Source organism: Aquarana catesbeiana, linkage group LG08, assembly GCF_042186555.1.
Source record: "Aquarana catesbeiana isolate 2022-GZ linkage group LG08, ASM4218655v1, whole genome shotgun sequence".
NCBI classification, from domain to species: domain Eukaryota; kingdom Metazoa; phylum Chordata; class Amphibia; order Anura; family Ranidae; genus Aquarana; species Aquarana catesbeiana.
In genome coordinates, this window is record NC_133331.1 from 262,233,446 (window position 1) to 262,256,423 (window position 22,978).

The following is a 22,978-nucleotide window of genomic DNA, read 5'->3' on the forward strand; positions in this document are numbered from 1 at the left end:
TGTCCAGTGCAGCTGAGGCTGCAGAGAAAGGCATGTGTGATTGAGCTTTGGGGTGCACACCCTGATCTAATAGGCTATGGAAATACCACATTATGGCCACTAGATGATGATCATAAAAAATAGTGAATACTTCTTTATTATGATTGTTACCTCCATCTAGCAGCCATAATACATTATTTTCCACTCTTTTCTGTATGACTAAAAACATTCAATGCGGTGAGAAAATAGCTTAATAACAGTAGCTTTTGCCCCCATTCACACAAAACGAATGTACAATGAAGCAATTTTACTTTTTTTTTTTTTTTTTTTTTTTTTTTATACCATCCCTTACCTGGAAAGTGATCATATGATCATATCAAACCAAATCATTGAGTCCTATTCAATCCAGTCACTAGAATAATGAATGACTATTTTCTTTTCTTTATACTTGCTTTTCATGTATTTTATTTCCCTTTCTTTTCTTTTTTTTCTTTTTTTTGTTTTCTTTACATTTTTTTTAATTTTCTGTTTTTAAAATTGTTTTATTAAAGAAATATACAAGTAAGGTTCATGTTTTTTTGAAGCAGAAACATTTAAAGCTGCAAAACGCTGCACTTTTTACTCTCTGCACATATTTCCATAATAACCTTTTATAGAGGTCAAAGAGCAGACAAGAGTGCAAAATAAAATGTGTAAAGGAAAGAACAATGTTCCTTTATTTCATGTTTATGTGAGCAAAAAGCTAGGCAGTTCCACCCAGGACTTTCAAGGACTTTGTGTGATTGTTGGCTGATTATTGACATGCCCTTGGACGAAGTTAGGAATCGGATATTGTGTCAGAGGTGGTGATGTGGTGGCTGCGACTGAAACTGGAACCATGGCGCCATTGTGTAACAGGAACACCTATAATGAAGAGAACACCAAGTTACTGAGCTTTGCACTAATAAAATGAACTTCTATATAATTCTCATTTCATTCAGCAGGTGGGGCTCTTGGCTCCTTTTCACATTTTCCAGATTAGTCTTGCCTGAGTTGCTGAAACAGCCTGTTTATAGAGCTCAATAGCTCCAGCAACAAATGATAAGAGTAGTGACTCCTCCCCCTCACTTTCTTCTCTGTTTATATTCATATAAAGCTTCAATCAGATTAAGGATCTGAAAGCAAGCAGATTTAGCTTCGCTGTCCTTTTGTCAATTTTGTGTTATATTAAATGATAATTTAATATACTGTAGATAGTATCTAAATCATTGGATACTGGTCCAAATCATTTGGTGGAGGGGGGATTATGGTGTGGGGTTGTTTTTCAGGGGTTGGGCTTGGCCCCTTGGTTCCAGTGAAGGGAACTCTTAAGGCGTCAGCATAACAAGACATTTTGGGCAATTTCATGCTCCCAACTTTGTGGGAACAGTTTGGGGATGGCCCCTTCCTGTTCCAACATGACTGCGCACCAGTGCACAAATCCATAAAGACTTAGATGAGCGAGTTTGGGGTGGAGGAACTTGACTGGCCTGCACAGAGTCCTGACCTCAACCCGATAGAACACCTTTGGGATAAATTAGAGCGAAGACTGCGAGCCAGGCCTTCTCGTCCACATCAATGCCTGACCTCACAAATGCACTTCTGGAAGAATGGTCAAACATTCCCATAGACACACTCCTAAACCTTGTGGACAGCCTTCCCAGAAGAGTTGAAGCTGTTATTGCTGCAAAGGGTGGGCCAATTCAATATTGAACCCTACGGACTAATGCCCCGTAAACACGGTCGGACTTTGTTCGGACTTTCCGACAACAAAATCCTAGGATTTTTTCCGACGGATGTTGGCTCAAACTTGTTTTGCCTACACATGGTCGCACAAAGTTGTCGGAATTTCCGATCGACAACCACGCGGTCACGTACACCACGTACGACGAGACTAGAAAAGGCCGGTTCAGAACCAAGCGCGGCACCCTTTGGGCTCCTTTTGCTAATCTCGTGTTAGTAAAAGTTTGGTGAGAGACGATTCGCGCTTTTTCAGACTCGTGGTTTTCAGATCGTTTTCTGCCGTTCAGTTTGTGCTTGTGGGTTTGTATCTGCTCTGCAGTGCGTGCAGCAAGTTCCGCGTGACTTTAGGTAGTCATTGTATTCTTGTTCGTTCGTTACTGGTTTTCAGGTCGCTCTTCACAGGCCTTGCTGTTCTTCAGTGCGTTCTGTTACTTCGTTCTGAGCAGCCGACCATTTTCTAGCCATGTTTTGTATGCGTACTCCTCGTAGAGTTCGTGCTGTGCGGGGGCTTGGTGTTGGGGTCCTGACCTTGACACAAGTCCAGTCCATGAACAGGGTGGGGAGGAGTTCATGGACTAAGAATTGGTTGCTTCAGCGTGAGCAGTTCTCTCATATGCCTTTGCTCCGTGAGATCCGTGAGAATAATCCTGATGATTTCAGGAACTTTCTCAGGATGACGGACCCCGTGTTTCACCGTCTGTTGGCTTCGCTGACCCCCTATATCAGCAGGCAGGATACCTGCATGAGGCAAGCCATCACTCCGGAGCAGAGGTTGGTCGCTACCTTGCGGTATTTGGCCACAGGGAGAAGTCTGCAGGACTTAAAGTTCTCGACAGGCATCTCCCCCCAGGCTCTGGGTAACATTATCCCAGAGACCTGTTCTGCCATCATACAGGTCCTGCAGAAGGAGTATATGAAGGTAAGATTTTTATTCTTTTATATCACATTTTATTGTATTGAATGTTTGTTAATATATTGTATTTCTTTCCTCATTCCCTAATTACCATGATTGTAATATGCTGTGAATGTCCCCTTTGTCCTCATGCATGCTGGATTTTTATGTAATTATTATTTTATGTCCTTCATACATATTTGCCCTTCAATAACCTCCCCAGCATGGTGTCTCCTGCCCTATATTCACCTCATGTAGTCACTTAACAATGTATTTTATCAGCTCCATAGTAGTGCTTTACCCCAAACACCCCCTAAAATGTTTGGTAATGTTATTTTTGTTTTAAATTCAGGCAGAGTGCCAGAGGCTTTTTTTTGTGGTGTCCCCAAAAAATTTTTAGTAACCCTCCCTCCCCCAACTGCTAAGTCAGCTGATCCCAATTCTCTATCCTCAATCATCTATCTGCTGACTTTGCCAAACCCATACACACTATACCCACCTCTTTACTGGTCAGATGTATGGATGAATTCCCCAAAGCATGTAGTGCAAGGGCCTGCCTGTATACTTTCCAATGGTACTGTTTAAAGTTTTTGTATCCTATTATTATCTTGATAGGTAATAGCAGAATGTTCAAATGTGCTCAAATGTGTACAGTGTGTATTTATATCTTTGTATTATGACACTTCTTACCTGTCCAGTGGTCTGCCAATAGTGTAACTAAGGAGGGGCTGTTCCAAGTAACACCCATTATTTAGGCATTCATCTCTCAATGAAGTGAAGAGGGTTACCTGTCCAAGAGTTCCCCCCCCCCTATAATGTTAGAAATGGCCCATGAGAGGGGGGGAGGGGGAATATGATAGGTGTACCTTATAATTTGTTGTTGTTAAATTCCCCTTAATAAATGCTATCTGGAGGTTGCCCCATAATGTTTGTGTCTAATCTGCTTGCCATGTTTCTGTGAAAAAATAGTAATGTTTATTGTTTTTTCCTCAACAGTTTCCTTCAACGCCACAGGAATGGCAGACTGTGGCCTCCCACTTTGCCCAGCGGTGGGACTTTCCTAACTGCGGAGGGGCAATTGATGGGAAACACGTCCACATAGTCCCACCACCCAACTCGGGGTCGTACTATTATAATTACAAGGGGTTTAATAGTATAGTGATGTTGGCGATGGTGTCGGCTAATTACGAGTTCCTGTATGTGGACGTGGGGAAGAATGGCCGGATGTCTGATGGTGGAGTCATCGCCCAGACGGAGTTCTACAGGCGTCTCCAGAATGGCAGTTTGGACTTGCCACCTCCAGAGGACAATGTTGAAGGTCTCCCATTTGTGTTCGTTGCTGATGAAGCGTTTGTGCTGGGGGACCACCTGATGCGGCCATTTCCGATGAGGACCCTCACCCCGGAACAGAGGGTTTTTAATTACCGGCTGGCCAGAGCCCGAAGAGTGGTGGAGAACACATTTGGAATCCTGGCCAGCCGGTTCCGATTATTTCTGATACCCATCCATATGGCGGAGTATAAACTGAACCATATAATACTTGCCTGCTGTGTTCTCCATAATTTTTTAAGAAAACATTCAGCCAACTATGCTGGCTCAGTTGGGCCTGAGGCCGGAATCCCAAATCCATCAACACTGACGGCGCTTGAAAGTGGCCGTCCTGGCTTGCCCTCCCTGAGTGTTGTGATGTTCGGTTACGATACCTGGAGTTCTTTGCGGGTAGGGGGGCTATCAATATGCCAGACAATCTGTGAAACCTTTTTCAAATAAAAAACAACCAAAATAAATTCTTTGTGGACATTTACTGCTTGTGTTTGTTTTAGCTGACCCTGACAGAAATGTGTTGAGTGCAGAAAATGTCAGGATTGGGTAACCTTATAAAAAACAGTGTTGGCTGGTACTTCCTAAATGCAAAAACACATTTCACTACAAGTGCACTTGCAACTGCACTGAACCTGAACCTGCACTTGTAGTGCAAAGTGTATTTGCCCTTAGGAAATAACCCCCATTTTTGCATAAAACAGCAATTACATCACCCCAAAAGTGTTGTAGTGTTGAGACAATAATCCACACATTCTTGAGTAAGCCACTTTTTTATACCTGCACAATCACATGTGCATTTACCAAAGGTTTTTAAAACAAACCAACATGTTTGTTGTATAACAATTTTTGCAGTAGCATTATCAAAACTCGAAATATCCATTTCAGATAAAACAGGCCTGTGTAAAACCAACAAGAAAGCCAAAAAACTTGAACTTACAAAGTTCACATTAGGTAAAACCTGAAGGCTATATCAGACATCAGTATTTAGGAACTGGGTTTGATATAGCGTTCAGATGGGGAGAAATCACCCCTGGAAAAGCCAAATTTGGAAGATGCACACCAATTTACGAATGTCAACATGTGCTATCTGCCATCAGGGGGGATCAAGGGACGTGTTTTGGGGGAGCAAGCCCTTCCTCACCGCGACTTTATAATTGAGGAAGGGGTTGCACGTCCATTGATCTCCCGTGATGGCAGATAGCACATGTTGGCACACTGTGTGCATCCTCCAAATTTGGCTTTTCAAAACATTGAAAAAAATTTTAGAAGATTGGACCACAATAAAACCAGTGATTTTGTGGGGTTTAAATTTGCCCCAAAACATCAATGATGTTATTATTTTTTTTAATAACATCACTGATTTGTTGCTGTATGTTGTGCAATTCGAGATTACACCCCATGATCTCCCCGATCAGGATCTGGGCACTTTCAGAAGTAAAGCGTTCTCTATCCCTCACATCACGATCACCTAAAAAGAGATAAAGAACAAAAAAAAAGGTCTCAAAAATCTGCCACTATCCATCTCTTTTACCTGAGCCTGTGGTCGCAGACACTCACCTGTTGTGGTGCCAATCTCCACCACATCTTCTTCTTCCTCCTGCTCTTCTTCTTGTGTTGGTGGTATTTCACCTTCTTCCATAGGTGGGGGGTCTGTGTTCTCCTGGGATGAGGGGTGTCCTCCGAGTCTTTTCTCCCCTATATAAAACAAAAATGGTATAATTAGCACACAGATATTTGATGGCAGAACTATAAATAGGAAACATTGCTTGGAAGTGGGGTACAATTGTCTATTTTAGCCGAGTTCCAAGATGTATTTTTTTTATTGCCCTTTGTCAAGCTGCAATACTTTACCTGTTTAGTACAAGCTTCACAGATGTAGCCCCCCCCTATAGTATACACTGGAGCACCTGTGTGCCCCCCCTAATAAAAATGGTGTTCTGGGGTCCCACACTAGTGCTCCAGTATCCAGATGTGAAAATAGCTGCTCAGTGTCCTCTCCTTACACACAATCTAGTTTGCATTTCATTCTAGTAACAAACCCATCTACACAAACAAATATTTGGCATCCAAGTAGGCCCCAAAAAATGTGTGAAAATGCATATGGCCTAAACAATGGTGTTCTAGAGGCCGAAAGAAAAATGTTTGATACGAACGAATAATGGGCCCATGAACATTAAAGTTGCCCTTTTAAACGTTACAATTAATAAAAGCATATGGAGCAGAACGAACGGAATAAAGACAGAAAGAATAGGAACACAGCACAACTACTTACTTTTTTGCAGCACTCTCCGGATCTTTCGGTACTGCTCTGGCTCTCTCAACTTCAGGTCCGACCACCGCTTCCTGAGCTGATCTTTAGATCTTCGTACCCCGAAATTCCTGTGTAGGCTTTTGATCACTTTAGCAATGATTTTTGCCTTTCGGATGTTGGGGTGTGGGTAAGGCCCATATTTTCCGTCATAGTCGGACTTCCTCATGATGTCGACCATCTCCAACATCTCCCCAAAGGACATATTTGTGGCCTTAAAACGTCTCCTTCTGGATCGGGACGTGCCTGGATCCGGGTTTTCCTCCTCCTCCTCCTCGTTGCTAGAATTAGCATGCACCTGCTGTAACTCCGCCATGTGCTTTTCACCCACTGCGCCGAACGAAAAGGGGCGGGGAATAGACTAGAAAGAACGTCAGGGGCGGGCGGAGTTACACGCATGCGCAGTGTGTATAAAGCGTAACACGCGTGCGTATTACGTACGATCTGTGAGCAGAGGAAGGAGCATTGGACGCGCCGATCGTAAGAACGAAGGTAAGAGACAAACTTGTGCCTATACTGCTTCTAGATTGAGGCCTATATTGTAACAAGATTAGGAGAGTTTTGTCTGACATTAAGCTTTGTCTTGTGTTGTGTCTTGCAGTGAACATGGATATCTTAGTAAAAGATAATGACTTCATGTCAGTATTCGTAGAGATGCTAAGGGAGCTGCCCTGTCTGTAGGAGATTACCCACCCCCATTTCAAGAACCAAGCAAAGAGGAAGGCAGCACTGGAGCAATTGTGTGAAATTGTGAAGCAGGTGATCCCCATGGCAGACATCACCTATTTAAAGATTTTCATTGGTGGTCTGAGGAGTACATATCTAAGGGAGCGCAAGAAAGTCCTGGATTCACAGAGATCCGGAGCAGCAGATGACATCTATGTCCCCAGGATGTTGTACTACGACAGGCTGCATTTTCTGGCAGGCCAGACTGAACCCAGGCCATCCCTCTCTAGTCTTCCTTCCACGCTTCCTTCCCCCCCGGCTGAGGCTTCTGACGCCCAACCTGGGCCTTCCAGGCCACATGTGGAGGAGCCCAGATTGAGCCAGGTATAGCATTCCTCTAAATATTTCTGCTTGTCCAATCAATGATGTTAACTAGATGTTAGTTGGGAGTACTAATTTAGGATTGTGATTGATGAAGCAAAAACTAAAACCATGTCCCCTTTTCATACACAGGGAAGTCTCAGCCAGGAGGTGGCCGGGCCGAGCCGGCTGGCTGATCTGCAGGTCCCTCCACCCCCCCTGAAAACAGAAAGTGGCAGTAGGAGGAGTACCCTAGAGGAGGCTGCTATAGGATTCTTTTGGAGGGCTACAGAGGTCCTGGGAGCACCACACACCATGGAGGAGAACATTGCTGCCTTCATAGCATATAAAATGCAGAGGATGGAGGAGGGCCAAAAAGTCATGTGTGAGGCCCTCATATCGGAGGCTCTGGAGAAAGGTATGAGGGGCCAAATTACACCTCAGACACACCTTCGCGTTGGTCCTCCTCCTCCTCCTGCAGGTCCTCCTCCTCGTCCTCCCTCTCCTCCAGGTCCTCCCAGTCCTCCTCCAGGTCCCCCCATTCCTCCTCCAGGTCCTCCCAGTCCTCCTCCTCCTGCCACATCTCCAACTGCACAGCCACAGCCCGGAAGGAAGCGTGGAAGGAAGACCAGACAGTGATTGCCCTGGATCCAGTCTGGTCGGCCAAAAAATGCAGCCTCTTGTGGTACCACAGCCTGGGGACACAGATGTCATCTGCTGCTATCCGGATCTCTGCGAATTCTGGACCAGACTGCCCTCCCTTACATATGGACTCCTCAGGCCACCAATTTTGATGCTATCCGGATCTCTGCGAATTCTGGACCAGACTGCCCTCCCTTACATATGGACTCCTCAGGCCACCAATTTTGATGTTGAAGAATTGATGTCTGCCGTGGGGGTCCCAGGCTTCGCTAATTTCTCCTGTTGATCCAGTGTTGCCTTCCTCTTTGTTTGGTTCTGATCCCTTAATAAAGGATTTTTGTTTTGAATTATACTCTCCTATGTGTTTTACTTCAAAAATGACAGTTGGTTTGTGAGGATTCAGGTACATTTCAAATATACAATGTGAAATGAACAAGGGACACCAACAACAAACAATCTCCTGGAGATTAAATAATAAAAGATATCAATGGTGTTGGGGTAACTTGACACACAAAACACACACAAAAATATTCTGGAGTAAAAATAAAAATAACATTGAACAAAGATCAGCCTTGGAAAAAATCCAAACATTAAAGAAAAAAAAAGGCTTAAAATCCAAAAAAAAAAAAAAAAAAAGAATATAAAACTGTCAGATGTGACAACTAATAACAATATATTTAGGGAATCCCACTAAAAAAACACAAATAAAAGTTTGTGAGAAGTGTGTGTGAATATGAGCAGCAAAACAACTTAATTCTTGTCACATTATAAAGAAGAAGAGAGTGCGCTGTATTAAACCATTTTGAACATTGCAGCGTGACGAAAGTGCTGTATCCATTGCGAACGCTAAGTTTACCAGAACGAGCTGTCCCGTGTCGGAATTTCTTCTGAGCATGCGTGGCACTTTGTGCGTCGGAACAGGCCACACACAGTCGGAATTGACGCGATCGGATTTTGTTGTCGGAAAATTTTATCTCCTGCTCTCCAACTTTGTGTGTCGGAAAATCCGATGGAAAATGTCCGATGGAGCCCACACACGGTCGGAATTTCCGGCAACACGCTCCGATCGGACATTGTCCATTGGAAAATCCGACCGTGTGTACGGGGCATAAGATGTCATTAAAGTTCATGTAAAGGCAGGCGTCCCAGTACTTTTGGTAATATAGGGTATGTCCAAAGCGTGAGGTTTAAACCGTATGATGAACTGAACTTATGAAAAAAAAAAAAGATATTTGATCCAAATCTATATATTGTTTACCCTGCAAAGAGCAACTCAATTAAATCTGTTTAAACTTAACTCCTTTTAATATCATATTGAATGAGCTTAAAGTGATTGTAAAGTCTCATTTTTTTTTTAGTTAAAAATAACAAACATGTTATACTTATCCGCTCTGTGCAGTTGGTTTTGCACAGAGCAGCCCAGATCCTCCTCTTCTCGGGTCCCTCTTTGGTGCTCCTGGCCCCTCCCTCCTGTTGGGTGCCCCCACAGCAAGCAGCTCCCTATGGGGGCACCCGAGCTGAGCCACAGATCCCTGTGTCCATTCTGACACAGATCCGCAGCATGGGCCCTGCCCCCTTTCTCTCCTCATTGGCTGACTGACTTTGACATCAGCGGGAGTCAATGGTTGGACCGCACTGCTGTCTCAGCCAATGAGGAGGGAAGTCCCTGGCAGCTGAGACAGTCCTGCAACATCTTTGGATAGGGATGGGACTCAGGTAAGTATTAGAGGGGCTGAGGGGGGCTGCTGCACACAGAATGCGTTGAATGCATTAAGATAAAAAAAACCTTCTGCCTTTACAATCACTTTAATGTTGATAAATGTAAAGTTATGGATGCATCTTACATACCAGTACAACTGGGGGAATCAATGATGGAGAAGAATCTGGGTGTTCTGGTAGATCATAAGCTTAATAATAGCATGCAATGCCAAACAGTGGTTTCCAATATTTATAGGTAAAGTTGATCCAGGGAATATCCGATTGTCTTTCGGGGGATCAGGAAGGATTCTTTTGCCCCTGTTGGAGCAAATTGGATCATGCTTTTCTGGCGTTTTTTGCCGTCCTCTGGATAATGGGAGTATGGGATTGTATTTTTTGGGGGTTTTTTGCCTTTTTATTGGTTGAACTAGATCAGGGATATGCAGGCATATGCACTTAGCAGACCTCCAGCTGTTGCAGAACTACAAGTCCCATGAGGCATAGCAAGACTCTGACAGCCACAAGCATGACACCCAGAGGCAGAGGCATGATGGGACTTTTAGTTTTGCAACAGCTGGAGGTCCGCTAATTGCATATCCCTGAACTAGATGGACTTGTGTCTTTTTTTCAACCAGACTAATGCTGGCCATACACTATACAAAAAATCGGCCGAACACATTTTCAAAAAACTAACGTTCGACCGTGACTGCAAATGATCGTGCCATCATGTAATGACCGATAAATCGTTCAGTGGACATAAATAAATAATTTTTTGTTTGTTTTTTTTACATATACCTAGTGCAGACAGTTCGGATGGGAAACACATTAACCTTGCAATTTATCGCACGTTCGGCAGAAATTTTCCAAACTTGCCGTTCCTTTTCTTTCCACAAAAACGTCACAAACGATTATCGATTTGTGCCCATTAACTTGCCGAAAAACGAACGAAGTGTCTATATGAACTTTTTTGGGCCGATTTTTCGTATAGTGTATGGCCAGCATAACTATGTAGAAAGCAAAGTACACTATCAGTGGCAACCAATCTAGAATTATATCTTGGTCTGCCTTCATTAAAATAAAACGTTAGCTGGTTATTATGAGTTTTGGCATTTGTGCTTTACTCCTGTTCGACTAACAATGCTTTTCTTCTGTAGAAATGGAGCTTCATTAAAGATTGAGAGCAAGGGTAGCTAAAAGTAGCTAAAGGTAACAGTAACTGTAAGTGCACGTACAAAAATGCATAGAATAGTAGGGATATATGGGTTAGCCAGGCATTTAGTCCATGGCTGTAGTACTGGCAGTCCAGTCCCCCGTGCGCTCCACGCCGGCTCCAGCTTCTCCTTGATGGCCACAGGAAGAACCCCTGGCCGAATAGCTTCCATCCGCAGCTCTACTCCGCTGTAACACCATCTGGATTGGGGCTTGAGGAATCCATCGCGGACCGCCTACCCACAGATGAGCTTTTTATCTATGTCATTCCTGTAAGTGTTACTATATGATGTGTCATTAAAAGTACATACTAATACTGCACTCAGGTGGCGCTTCCCTTCTTTACCCCCTTCTTAGCTAAAAGTAGCTAACAGCATGCACAGGATGTAGCTCAATGACACAGCATGACTTTTGACTCTCTCTTACCTGTTGAATACTTGGAACATCGCCTAGGGAGAGGCACCCATAAACACCAAGAGATATGGACACACAGAGGATTAGCAGGTTGTTGACCAGAGTCAGAGAATGCACAACAATGCCACCAACCTGTCAAATAAATGGACTTGGATTAAAGAAAATCAATAAACAAGGGACTACTTGACCTTAATATCACAGTTTACATTTTAATCGCTTCAGTATCATGACTTGGTCAATACAGTAAAACCTTGGATTGAGAGTAACTTGGTTTAAGAGCGTTTTGCAAGACAAGCAACATTTTTTTTTTAATAAATCTTGACTTGATATACAAGCAATGTCTTGATATACAAGTAGCGTCACGTCACAACTGAGAATAAAAGAGAAGAGAGGCGCCTCTAAATGTAGCAATATGGTTACATTTAATGAAGGTACAACATTTAGCAACATATTGCTACATATTGTACACACGGGCGGACTTTTCGGCAACAAAGGTCCGACAGTCTTTCTGACGGACTTTCGACGGACTTTTGACGGACTTCCGACGGACTTTCGAACGAACAGACTTGCCTACACACGATCACACCAAAGTCCGACAGATTCGTACGTGATGATGTACGACCGGACTAAAATAAGGAAGTTCATAGCCAGTAGCCAATAGCTGCCCTAGAGTTGGTTTTCGTATGTTGGACTAGCATACAGACAAGCGATTTTCTCAATGGGAACTGGGTCCGGCGGAGTTCCAACGTAAAGATTTGAAACATGTTCCAAATCTAAAGTCCGTCAGATTTTTGACAGAAACAGTCCGCTGAAGGTCCGATGAAGCCCACACATGGTCGGATTGTCCGCCGGATTCGGTCCGTCGGGCCAGTCCGGCCGAAAAGTCCGCTCGTGTGTACACGGCATTAGAGGCGCCTCTCTTCTCTTTTATACTCTGTAGCTCCTGCTGGGTTTTGCTTCCAATCCCCTTGTGGAGGCTTCCATTTGTGGATGGACATTTTGTGGTTACACAACCTGGTCACATTGCTATAATCTTTTTATATGGACTATAAACTGAAGGACCTATGAATAAATGGTTGTGGAACGAATCATTTCAGTTTCCATTATTTCTTATGGGGAAATTTGCTTTGATATACAAGTGCTTTGGATTACAAGCATGTTTCTGGAACGAATTATGCTCGCAATCCAAGGTTTTACTGTAGTTTTATTGCCTGTTTTGTCTGATCAATCCTCTGCAGGATCCTAAAGTGTATATATTTTGTGAAAATGTTTGCTGTATGGTAACCCTGATGTCTGTCTACAGCAGGGCTTTCTCAACCATTTTACCAGAGAAGACCCCTTGAAATAGTTCCGGTCTCAGGGAACCCCTTCTAATTACTATTATCTATCACTCGTGGGAAAATACCATGAACGGTAAGTTAAAGATAAAAGTATAAATAAAAAATTAGGATTTTAGCATATATCAAACCCAGGACTGCGCTATGTAACAAATATTAGGCATGTGCAATTCGTTTCGTTCTGAATTAGTTTTTTAACGAATTTCGACAAATTTGTTAATTCGGAAATATCCGAATGAATGAAAACCCGTTTAACGAATATTCGTAAATTCGAAAAAAAATTGTACATTCGTAAATTCGTACATTCATACATTAGTAAATTAGTGAATTCGTAAATTTGTAAAATTCGTAAATTCGTAAATCTGAAATAATAATTGACTAATAATAACTTAACTATTACTAGTAACTATTAAATTATAGGTATTGTAATTTCCTTTCAAATTTGGCTGTTAGTGAACATAACACATACAAATTTATCCGAAGTTATGAATGATCCGAAATAACGAATGCCGCATCCAAACGAATGGAACGTAATGAATTAATAATAAATAACAATAATAATAATAATAAAAACGTTTTATTATTATTATTTGTTATTAATTTGTTCTGTTCCATTAGTTTAGATGCAGCATTCGTTTTGGATAATTCGTAACTTCGGATAAATTCGTATTTCTTACGTTCATTGACAGTCAAATTTGAAAGGAAATTACAATGCCTATAATTTAATAGTTAGTTACTATTTCAGATTTTCGAATTTTCGGGTTTTTGGATTTTCAAATTTCGAATTTACAAATTTCCGAACTTTTTAATTTACAATGTACGATTTTACGAATGTACGAATTCACAAATGAACGAATTTACGAATTGCGATCATAACGAATGACCTGAAAAACGATAAAATAAAATAAAGTAATGAAACGAAAACGAAAATGAACGAATTTTTTGGCTGTGCACATGTCTAACAAATATATTTTCAGACATGCAGACTGAAAACCAGTGCAGCATATCAGTGCCTCAGTGCAGCCTCATCAGTGCACATCAGTGAAGGAGAAAAATAGACTTCCCCACTCTATCCAAAATCAAACTGGAAAAAAAAGTCTGTTTTTCATACCATATGTGCCATGTTGGCAAGTTTTCCCTTCACTATCTGTCCCATGGACCCAGCAGAAAGTGAGAGAAAATCTCACCAAAGTGAAGAAAGTCCCTGCTCAGCTTGGCACACGTCCCCTCTATCCTGGTGACAATTAAAAATTTTGGATATTCCCCTACGTTCAAACCCCCCCCCCCCTGCTGTGTCGCAGGCCAACAGAACACATTTCAATACAAAACAAACAAAAGGTTTAAGATAGATTTGAGGAAGTCGGTTCCTTTGCAAACCAAAGCATGGGTTCACTTTTAAACATTTTAAACAAATTTCAATGATATATAAGTAGTAGTTTTTTGTTTTTTTTTTTAATTTCATACTTCGAACTTTCTGTATTACTTGATGACTAATGCCTTGTACACACGGCCGGACTTTTCGGCATCAAAGGTCCGACGGTCTTCCCGACTGACTTTCGAATGAACGGACTTGCCTACACACGATCACACCAAAGTCCGACGGATTCATACATGATGACGTGCGACCGGACTAAAATAAGGAAGTTGATAGCCAGTAGCCAATAGCTGTCCTAGCGTCGGTTTTCCTCCGTCGGACTAGCATACAGACGAGCGGATTTTTCGACCGGACTCAAATCCCTTGGAAAGATTTGAAACATGTTTCAACTCTAAAGTCCATCTGATTTTTGATCGAAAATGTCCGTCACACACGGTTGGATTGTCCGACGGATTCGTTCCGGTGGACGAGTTCGGTCGAAAAGTCCGGTCATGTGTACAAGGTATTAGAGATTGAATAATTTAAAGAGTATCCTATTCCATCCAATTATGAGATTTACACAGCTCTACATTCAGCATAATTCTTCTTATCAGGGGAGGAGATCTGGACTTTCTCCGCTGCGGTTTTATTTTCACTTACAGGTTTCCTTCCAACCCCCAACAACTGGCTAGGCATTAAATGGAGGAGCAGAACCCTAATGAGTTCAGCTCTCTGTCACTCTGCTCTCTCCTATCACATAGCTCCCAATTGTCCCTGATTTCAAGGGACTGTCCCTCATTTGAAGAAAAGTCCCTCTGTCCTCCTCATATGTCCCTCATTTTGGTCTGATTTACATAGTTGTATATAAAATGCACTATTTATCTTTCAAAAAATGTTTCCCAGTGCGAAACCTTTCATCCAAATTCTAAATTGCTGTATTTGTAAATTAAAAAGGCCAGTATAAAGGAATAGTAGTGGTGAAAAAGCACTTGTGGATTTAACCATTCTTTTTTTATTTTTGTACAATTCTCTTTTAAGGGGGTGCAGCAGAGAGTTTGTCCTATGCCTAAATCATTTTGCTAATAGGTGTCCCTCATTCCCATCTCAGAAAGATGAGAGGTATGCTATCAGCACGTTCCTTGTACTACAACACAACTGACTTCTCCTCTCATAATGCCTGTGTTTGGAACCCAAGGTCCCAAAAGAATATATCTTTAACCACTTCAATACCAGGCACTCCCCCCCTTCCTGCCCAGGACAATTTTCAGCTTTCAGCGCTGTAGCACTTTGAATGACAATTGCACCGTCATGCTACACTGTACTCAAACTAAATTTTTTATCATTTTCTTCCAACAAATAGAGCTTTCTTTTGGTGGTATTTGATCACTTCTGGGGTTTTTATTTTTTGCTAAAAAAAAAATAAAAAAGACCACTTTTTTTAAAAATAAAGAGTTTTTTTTTAGTTTCTGTCATAAAATTTTGTTTTCCCCTTCACTGACGGGCACTGATGAGGCGGCACTGATGGGCACTGATGAGGTGGCACTGATATGTAGAATTGATGGGCACTGATAGGCAGCACTGACGGGCAGTGATGGGCACTGATGAGTTGGCACTGATATGTAGAATTGATGGGCACTGATAGGCGGCACTGACAGGTGGCACTGATGGGCAGTGATGGGCACTGATGAGTTGGCACTGATATGTAGAATTGATGGGCACTGATAGGCAGCACTGATATGCAGCACTGATGGGCACTGACAGGCAGCACTGATGGGCACCGACAGGCAGCACTGATTGGCACTGACAGGTGGCACTGATGGGCAGTGATGGGCACTGATGAGTTGGCACTGATATGTAGAATTGATGGGCACTGATAGGCAGCACTGATATGCAGCACTGATGGGCACTGACAGGCAGCACTGATGGGCACCGACAGGCAGCACTGATTGGCACTGACAGGTGGCACTGATGGGCAGCACTGATGACGAGGTACTGATAAGTACTGACAGATGTTACTGCTTGGCAGTGATTGGCACTGTGGTGGGCACTGGCAGAATTTATTGTTTTTACATTGCTGGGCACTGGATGGCAGGTGATTTGTACATTTGAGGGGGCTGTGCTGATAATGTGCTGATTATCAGCACAGACCCCCCTCTGACAGGGAGAGCCGCCGATTGGCTCTCCCTGTCAGCGCGAACCGAGGAATGCCGCTTACCGGCACTTCCTGGTTCATGCGATGATCAGCTGTGATTGGTCACAGCAGATCACGTAGTAAGAAGCCTCTGAGAGAGGCTTCTTATCACGATCGGAGATGCGGGGTGTCAGTCTGACACGCTACACTCGCGATCGGTGCCTTGCACGCCAGCATGTTATCCTGACTGGGCGTCATATGATGTTCAGCAGGCTAACAGAACCACTTCCCGGACGTCCGTCTGCATACGGCGGGCGGGAACTGGTTAATAACCAAAGTTAGCCAATAAAGGGTATCACGTGAACTCCAAACATTGCAAATGTAAACCGTAAGTCTGCCACCACTATATTCTGCTTTCCTAATTCTGCTTCACAAAGACAGAAACATTTTAATTGATTACAAAGATATGCTTACAATTATTGAGCAGTGGTATGAGTTATCTTCTCTGCACCTCAGAAATGACATTTTTACTAGATCCAGGCAGGCGAGAATAATGCCAACACCACTCATGAGAGCACTTACAACATTCATAGCAAGAGAACCTCTCACCTACAAAGGGAAAAAAGTAAATTAAGACATTAGGCTTTTGACTTTATATTATTAAAGGGGTTGTAAACCCTCATGTTTTTTCACCTTAATGCATCCTATGCATTAAGGTGAAAAAACTTCTGGCAGTGACAGGCCCCCCAGCCCCCTTGTTTTACTTACCGTAATTCCCTTGGCGGAGACGTGCTCTCCCTCTCTGCACTGGGTCCTGGCTCTTGATTGAATAGATTGATAGCAACGCAGCAATTGGCTCCCACTGCTGGCAATCAAATCCAATGATGCGGGCGCCGGGGGGTGAGGGGGCGAGTCCCGCATTCATGTCTATGGACGCAAATGCTGGACTCGGGAGCGCTTCTCCTAGGGGGTTATCTGATGTGAGGAGGAGCTGCGAGAGCCGCAGAGGGACCCCAGAAGAGGACGATCGGGGCCACTCTGTGCAAAATGAGCTGCACAGTGGAGGTAAGTATGACATGTTTCTTATTTAAAAAAAAAAACACAAAGGTTTACAATCAGTTATGGCCATTTGCTGATTATTCGATAACTTTTCATTTAAAACACTTTACAATCCTAGTTCCAAAAAAGTTGGGATACAGTGTAAAATCTACAAAAAAACAAAATGCAATGGCTTGCAAATCTCATAAACCCTTATTTTATTCACAATAGAAAATATAAAACATATCAAATGATTAAAATTAGAAAATGGACCATTTTAAAGTGGTAGTTAACTCCTTTTTTGAATTTGTACCTACAGGTAAGCTTATAATAAGGCACAATGAATATCTCCTAAACTTGCAGCGTTTAGGAGATATTCACACTGGTTGCAGCCGGTGACGTCACGGGCGCATGCACTCTGAAGGTCCGTGAAGGTCCATGCCGTGAACCTGGAAGGAAGACCAGGGGAAGATGGAAGCTCTGTCAGAGGTGACAGCGCACCACTGGAGGGCTTCGTTCTAAGGCAAGTATTTCATAATGTGATAGTATGCACGTTTCTTTTACCATAACCAGGGACTATCAGAAAAGTACTTATACTCGCAAAGGTCTGTTGGTGCTCATGAGAAAATGACAATGGATTTTTTTCAGGAAGAGGATAGATACTGTTGGAGAAAATGTGTATATATACAATACTGTGCAAAGGTTTTAGGCAAGTTTGAAGAAATGCTGTAAAGTAAAAATGCTTTCACAGATATATATTTTAATTGTTTATTTTTATCAATATAAATTGCAAAGTGAGTGAACAGAAGAAAAATCTAAATCAATCAATATTTGGTGTGAATACCCTTTGGCCTCAAACCAGCATCAATTCTTACACTTGCACAGAGTCAGGGATTTTGTAAGTCAGATGTATGATTAACCAATTATACCAATTAGGTGCTAATGATCATTAATTTTTTTTTTTATGTAGGTTGAAACACAGTCATTAACTGGAACAGAAACCGTTGTGTAGGAGGCTTAAAACTAGGTGAGGAACAGCCAAACTATGCTACGAAGGTGAGGTTGTACAAGAGTTTCATGTCACAGATCATACACCATGGCAAGACTGAGAACAGCAAAAAGACACAAGATAGTAATACTGCATCAGCAAGGCAAAGATTTCAAAGCAGACAAGGATTTCAAGCGCCCACCCCCCATGTTGAGGGCATGCGGCCTGGTACAGCTCAGGAGGGGGGGCGCTAGCTCGTCCCCACCCCCTTTCCTGACCGGCCGGGCTGCGTGCTCTAATAAGGGTCTGGGATGGATTTTGGGGGGCCCACACCGTTTTTTCGGCGTAGGGGGTTCCCCTTAAAATCTATACCAGACCTAAGGGTCTCGCTGCAATAGGAAAATGTGTTTTTCCTATTGCAGCCAGCGCGAGATGTACAGTACCCTGTCGCCGAGAACCAGCGCAATGGGATCGCGCTGGAAACATTCTCGCAGGTAGGTACTGTAGTTTGTACAAAAGTCTGATGGCTTTGTGTACACACGATCGGACTTTGCTCCATCTGACTTTTGTTGCCGGAAAGTTTGTCCATTTGCACAGCCAACAAAAGGCCGATGAAAACCGAAAAAGTTTGTCCGATAGAGCGTACACACGGTCGGATGTTGCCCTAAAACAGCTAATTTGCATGTTTGTTGTCAAAAAGTCCGATCGTGTTTACGGGCCTTTACAAAGAAAATATGCATTAAGTTTCATAGGGAATCCATACCCAACCCTTTGGATCTGGTGTGCATTTTATGGGGGACCATGCAAAAAAAAAATATGGGTGAGGGTCCTCTAAAAATCATCACTAGGGCCTTGGAAAATTTGTTAATAAAAATAATAAAAATAAATTAGAATTGAGCCCTAAAGGGATCATTTTGAAAATCCTTATTAAAATTGTACATACCCGACAAATGGATATCTTAGAGTAAGCTGAAAGGGTCATGATTCCTGTAATGATATACTACAAAATAAATGCATACATGTAAAAATTCTAATTATAACAATGAAACACTAAATCAGTTGAATAAAACTGAAGTGATACTTACAGCTACAGCTGCCCAAAAGGGGTTTCCACTTATCAGAGAAAATCTGTAAACAGAGAAGATCATGCCAATTCCCATGATCACATTAAATGTGCCTGCACAAATCAGCACCACCTACAGAAAAAAAAGGCAATTCTTGTTTTTAGATAATTCAATATACATCAGGCTCCAGTTTACTTTTGTCACTTTTATGTGCTTATATTTACCCTTATTAATACTACCCATTGCTGTTTCCTTTTAACTCACTTACATAGTTACATAGTAGGTGAAGTTGAAAAAAGACACAAGTTCATCAAGTCCATCCTATGTGTGCGATTATATGTCAGCATTACATTGTATATCCCTGTATGTTGAGGTCGTTCAGGTGCTTATCTAATAATATATAAAGATGGCCATACACTATACAATCTGATGTGATGTGAATGGGGCCTGAAAGTGAAATTGGTGCGGTAACACAAGAACAATGAGGCTCCCTTCACATCTGTGTGCTTCCTTGCATTTCAGAAATGCGCTGCACCAAAAATCACAGTAAAAAACGCATCAAGCTCCGCTCTAAAAAATTCTGAAGCTTCTTTGGGGCGATTGCTGCATGTAAGGCAGTCCATTCAGGTGGATGGGCTGCCCTATGTATGATAAGTGAAAATGCTCTCAAACGCCCCCCCTAAGAAAAATTAAAAACACTTTGTACCTTAACTGGTTCACGACCGGCTCACGCAGATATACTGCGGCAGAGTGGCTCTCCTGGGCGAAATCTCGTGTATATATACGGCTTTGCCCAGGAGAGCCACCGGAGGGCGCACAAGCGCAGCCGGAGTCACGCCCCGCGCACGCCCGATGCGCATGGTCGGCGGGCGAGATTGCCGCTGGCCACGCGCGATCGCATGCACAAGAGTCAGCACAGGGATTTGTGTGTGTACACACACAAATCCCTGTGCTGTCAGAGGAGAGAAGACAGATCGTGTGTTCTTACAAAGTAGGGACAGCGATCTGACATCTCTCCTAGTTAGTCCCATCCCCACACAGTTAGAACACAGTGAGGGAACACACATTTAACCCCTTGATCGGCCCCTGGTGTTAACCCCTTCCCTGCCAGTGACATTTATACAGTAATCAGTGCATTTCTATAGCACTGATCACTCTATAAATGTCAATGGTCCCAAAAATGTGTCAAAAGTCTCCAAACTGTCCGTTGCAATGTTGCAGTACTGCTAAAAATCGCAGATCACCACCATTACTAGTAAAAAAATAAAAATAGATAAAAACGTCATAAAATGCCATAAATCTTTCCCATAGTTTGTAAACGCTATAACTTTTGCACAAACCAATCAATATACTGTACGCTTATTGCAAATTTTTTTTTTTTTTTACCAAAAATATGTAGAAGAATACATATTGGCCTAAACTGATAAAGAAACTTAAAAAAAAAAAAATTGGGGGATATTTATCATAGCAAAAATTTAAAATATTGTTTTTTTTTCAAAATTGTCAGTCTTTTTTTTGTTTATAGTGCAAAAAATAAAAACCGCAGAGGCGATCAAATACCACCAAAAAGAAAGCTTTATTTGTGGTAAAAAAAGGACGCAAATTTTGTTTGGGTACAGCATTGCATGACCGCGCAATTGTCAGTTAAAATGACGCAGTGCCAAATTGTAAAAAGTGCTCTGGTCAGGAAGGGGGTCAAATCTTCCGGGGCTGAAGTGGTTAAAGAGGCTGTAAACCTCAAAAAAAGGGACAGCCCCTACTTTCAATCAATTCCCTTTGGTATCTAATTTCTTCACAATCATCCTTCTGATGATAATGATAAGGCATATGCCTTATCATTATAAGGCGCACGTGAGTGGATTGAAGTTTGCCTGTGTACCTTGGTATCAAAACTATTGCACAATGATCGGTTTTTCTCTTATCTGCTCTGTCAATGAGATTTGGTTGTGATTGGCACATCTGATGTGAACAGGAGCAAAAGAAACATTTGTTGCCATAAGTATCAATGAGCACCTTAATCAAGCAAGTGTGTGTTTTTTCTAAACAGCTTTGCTAGTGGAACCTGATCAAACGGATTATACATTTTACATATTGTACCTTTTGAATACATTCCTATTTATTCTTTATGTGGATTTTTTATACATTTGGTGTCACTAATTCTTTATAATTTTACACATTTTTATTGCTGGACTTTCTTTTAGGAATTCTTACTCACTGCTGGATTTATTTAAGCATTTATATTTATTCATCTTTTTTTCACATTGTGAAGCGCTTCAAAGATCATAGTTTATTCTTTTTTAAGTGGTTCTGAAAACACTCTGTTTTGATAGCAGCCTCACTTGTTTTTTATGTGTAATTATTAGTTATTTAGCATCACAGCGCTTTGTGTTTTATCTATCCTTTTTCAAATGTCAAATTAAAATGCTCATTTTTCTGGGCTAATAGACAAGGGGGTGTCAAAAAATAGCATAGGGTGGGCACTGACCCGGGGAACATGTGCCAGTGCAAAAAAGTTTTTTACAAATTCCGGCAAGAAGCAGTGATTTCTATTTTTTTTTTTTAAAAGCTTAAAGTAAATAACTTTTTAACCCCCCCCCCACCCCCATATATATGCATGCTTGAACGCAAATGTACACATGGGGGGTGCTTACGTATGAAACATTGATTGTGATACACATGTTACATATTGCCTCACACGCTGGACTGAGAGCAATATTTCTAGCACCAGACCTCCTCCGCAACACTAAAACTGATGACCATGGGGGGGCTTTTAAAGTGTTGCCTATTGCAAATATAGGATACTGATATAAGAATGAAATGAGTCATCTGATGTGTGGGTCGCTTAACAACTCAATGAGATTTCTAGCGAGATTTTACCCTTGTATGCTACTAAATGGGCACAGGATATGAACTGAGTGTTTGATATCAAAGATTGGTCTAGTACAGGGGGTCCCCAGGTTACAAACAAGATAGGGACTTTAGGTTTGTTCTTAAGTTGAATCTGTTTGTAAGTCGGAACAGTTACATTTTTTAACACTAGGTCTAGCCAAAAAATCTATTTTTAAGTTTTTTAGATAGCCTAGGGAAGGGTTATCACCCCTGTAACATTTGTTTTGCTGTCTGTGCCCCTGTTCAGAAGATTTCACCTCACTTTCTGTCCCAATGACAGTTGGATTTTGAAAATTTGGGGTTATTAGGGAAATAAGGATTGGTGATAAAGCATCAGTGGAGACACCTTTTTCCCATATTAACTCTTACAGGAGTGAATTTCCCTTCCTAGGGGGTAGATTTCCTCTCACTTCCTGTTGTCTCTTTCCGTTTGTAAGTAGGAGTCGTTTGTAAGTCGGATGTTTGTAAGTAGGGGACCCCCTGTATCTGGTTAGCCACCAAAACTTCCTCTCCAAACTGCTTTTGCTGTAGAAACAAATTATAAGGTTCTAGCACGTTGGTACCTAGTACCAGCTAGAATAGCAAAATTCGTCCTTACATATCCAATGAATTGCTTTAGTGGATGTGACACGCCAGGCACACATTTCCACATATGGTGGCAATGTCTAATTGTCAAAGAATTCTGGAAGAACATATTTTTAATGGCTTCTAAAGCTTTGGATACCTCAATTCCTCCAAATCCTGCCATGGCACTTCTAAATCTTATGCCTGCTACACTTACCCACACTCAATTTCAATTGTTTATTCAACTTAGAACTGCAGCTAAACAAACTATTGCCAAGGCATGGAAGTCCCAAACTCTAATGCCGCGTACACACGGTCGGACTTTTCGTCTACAAAAGTCCGACGGACGCCGACAGACCAA

General features: G+C 42.0%; 1 protein-coding gene across 1 annotated transcript in view; it reads right to left on the minus strand.

Moving 5' to 3' along the window:
• Positions 1–663: 663 nt before the first annotated feature.
• The window catches only part of LOC141106391 (membrane-spanning 4-domains subfamily A member 4D-like), a 28,079-nt gene continuing 5,764 nt past the window's right edge, over positions 664–22,978 (minus strand). Inside the window, exons 3-7 of the mRNA XM_073597141.1 lie at positions 19,186–19,296; positions 19,044–19,100; positions 16,549–16,683; positions 11,265–11,384; positions 664–882 (exon numbers count right to left, since the gene is read on the minus strand). Coding sequence (XP_073453242.1) covers positions 745–882; positions 11,265–11,384; positions 16,549–16,683; positions 19,044–19,100; positions 19,186–19,296 — 561 coding nt within the window. The 3' untranslated portion in view covers positions 664–744. The remainder of the gene's footprint in view (positions 883–11,264; positions 11,385–16,548; positions 16,684–19,043; positions 19,101–19,185; positions 19,297–22,978) is intronic.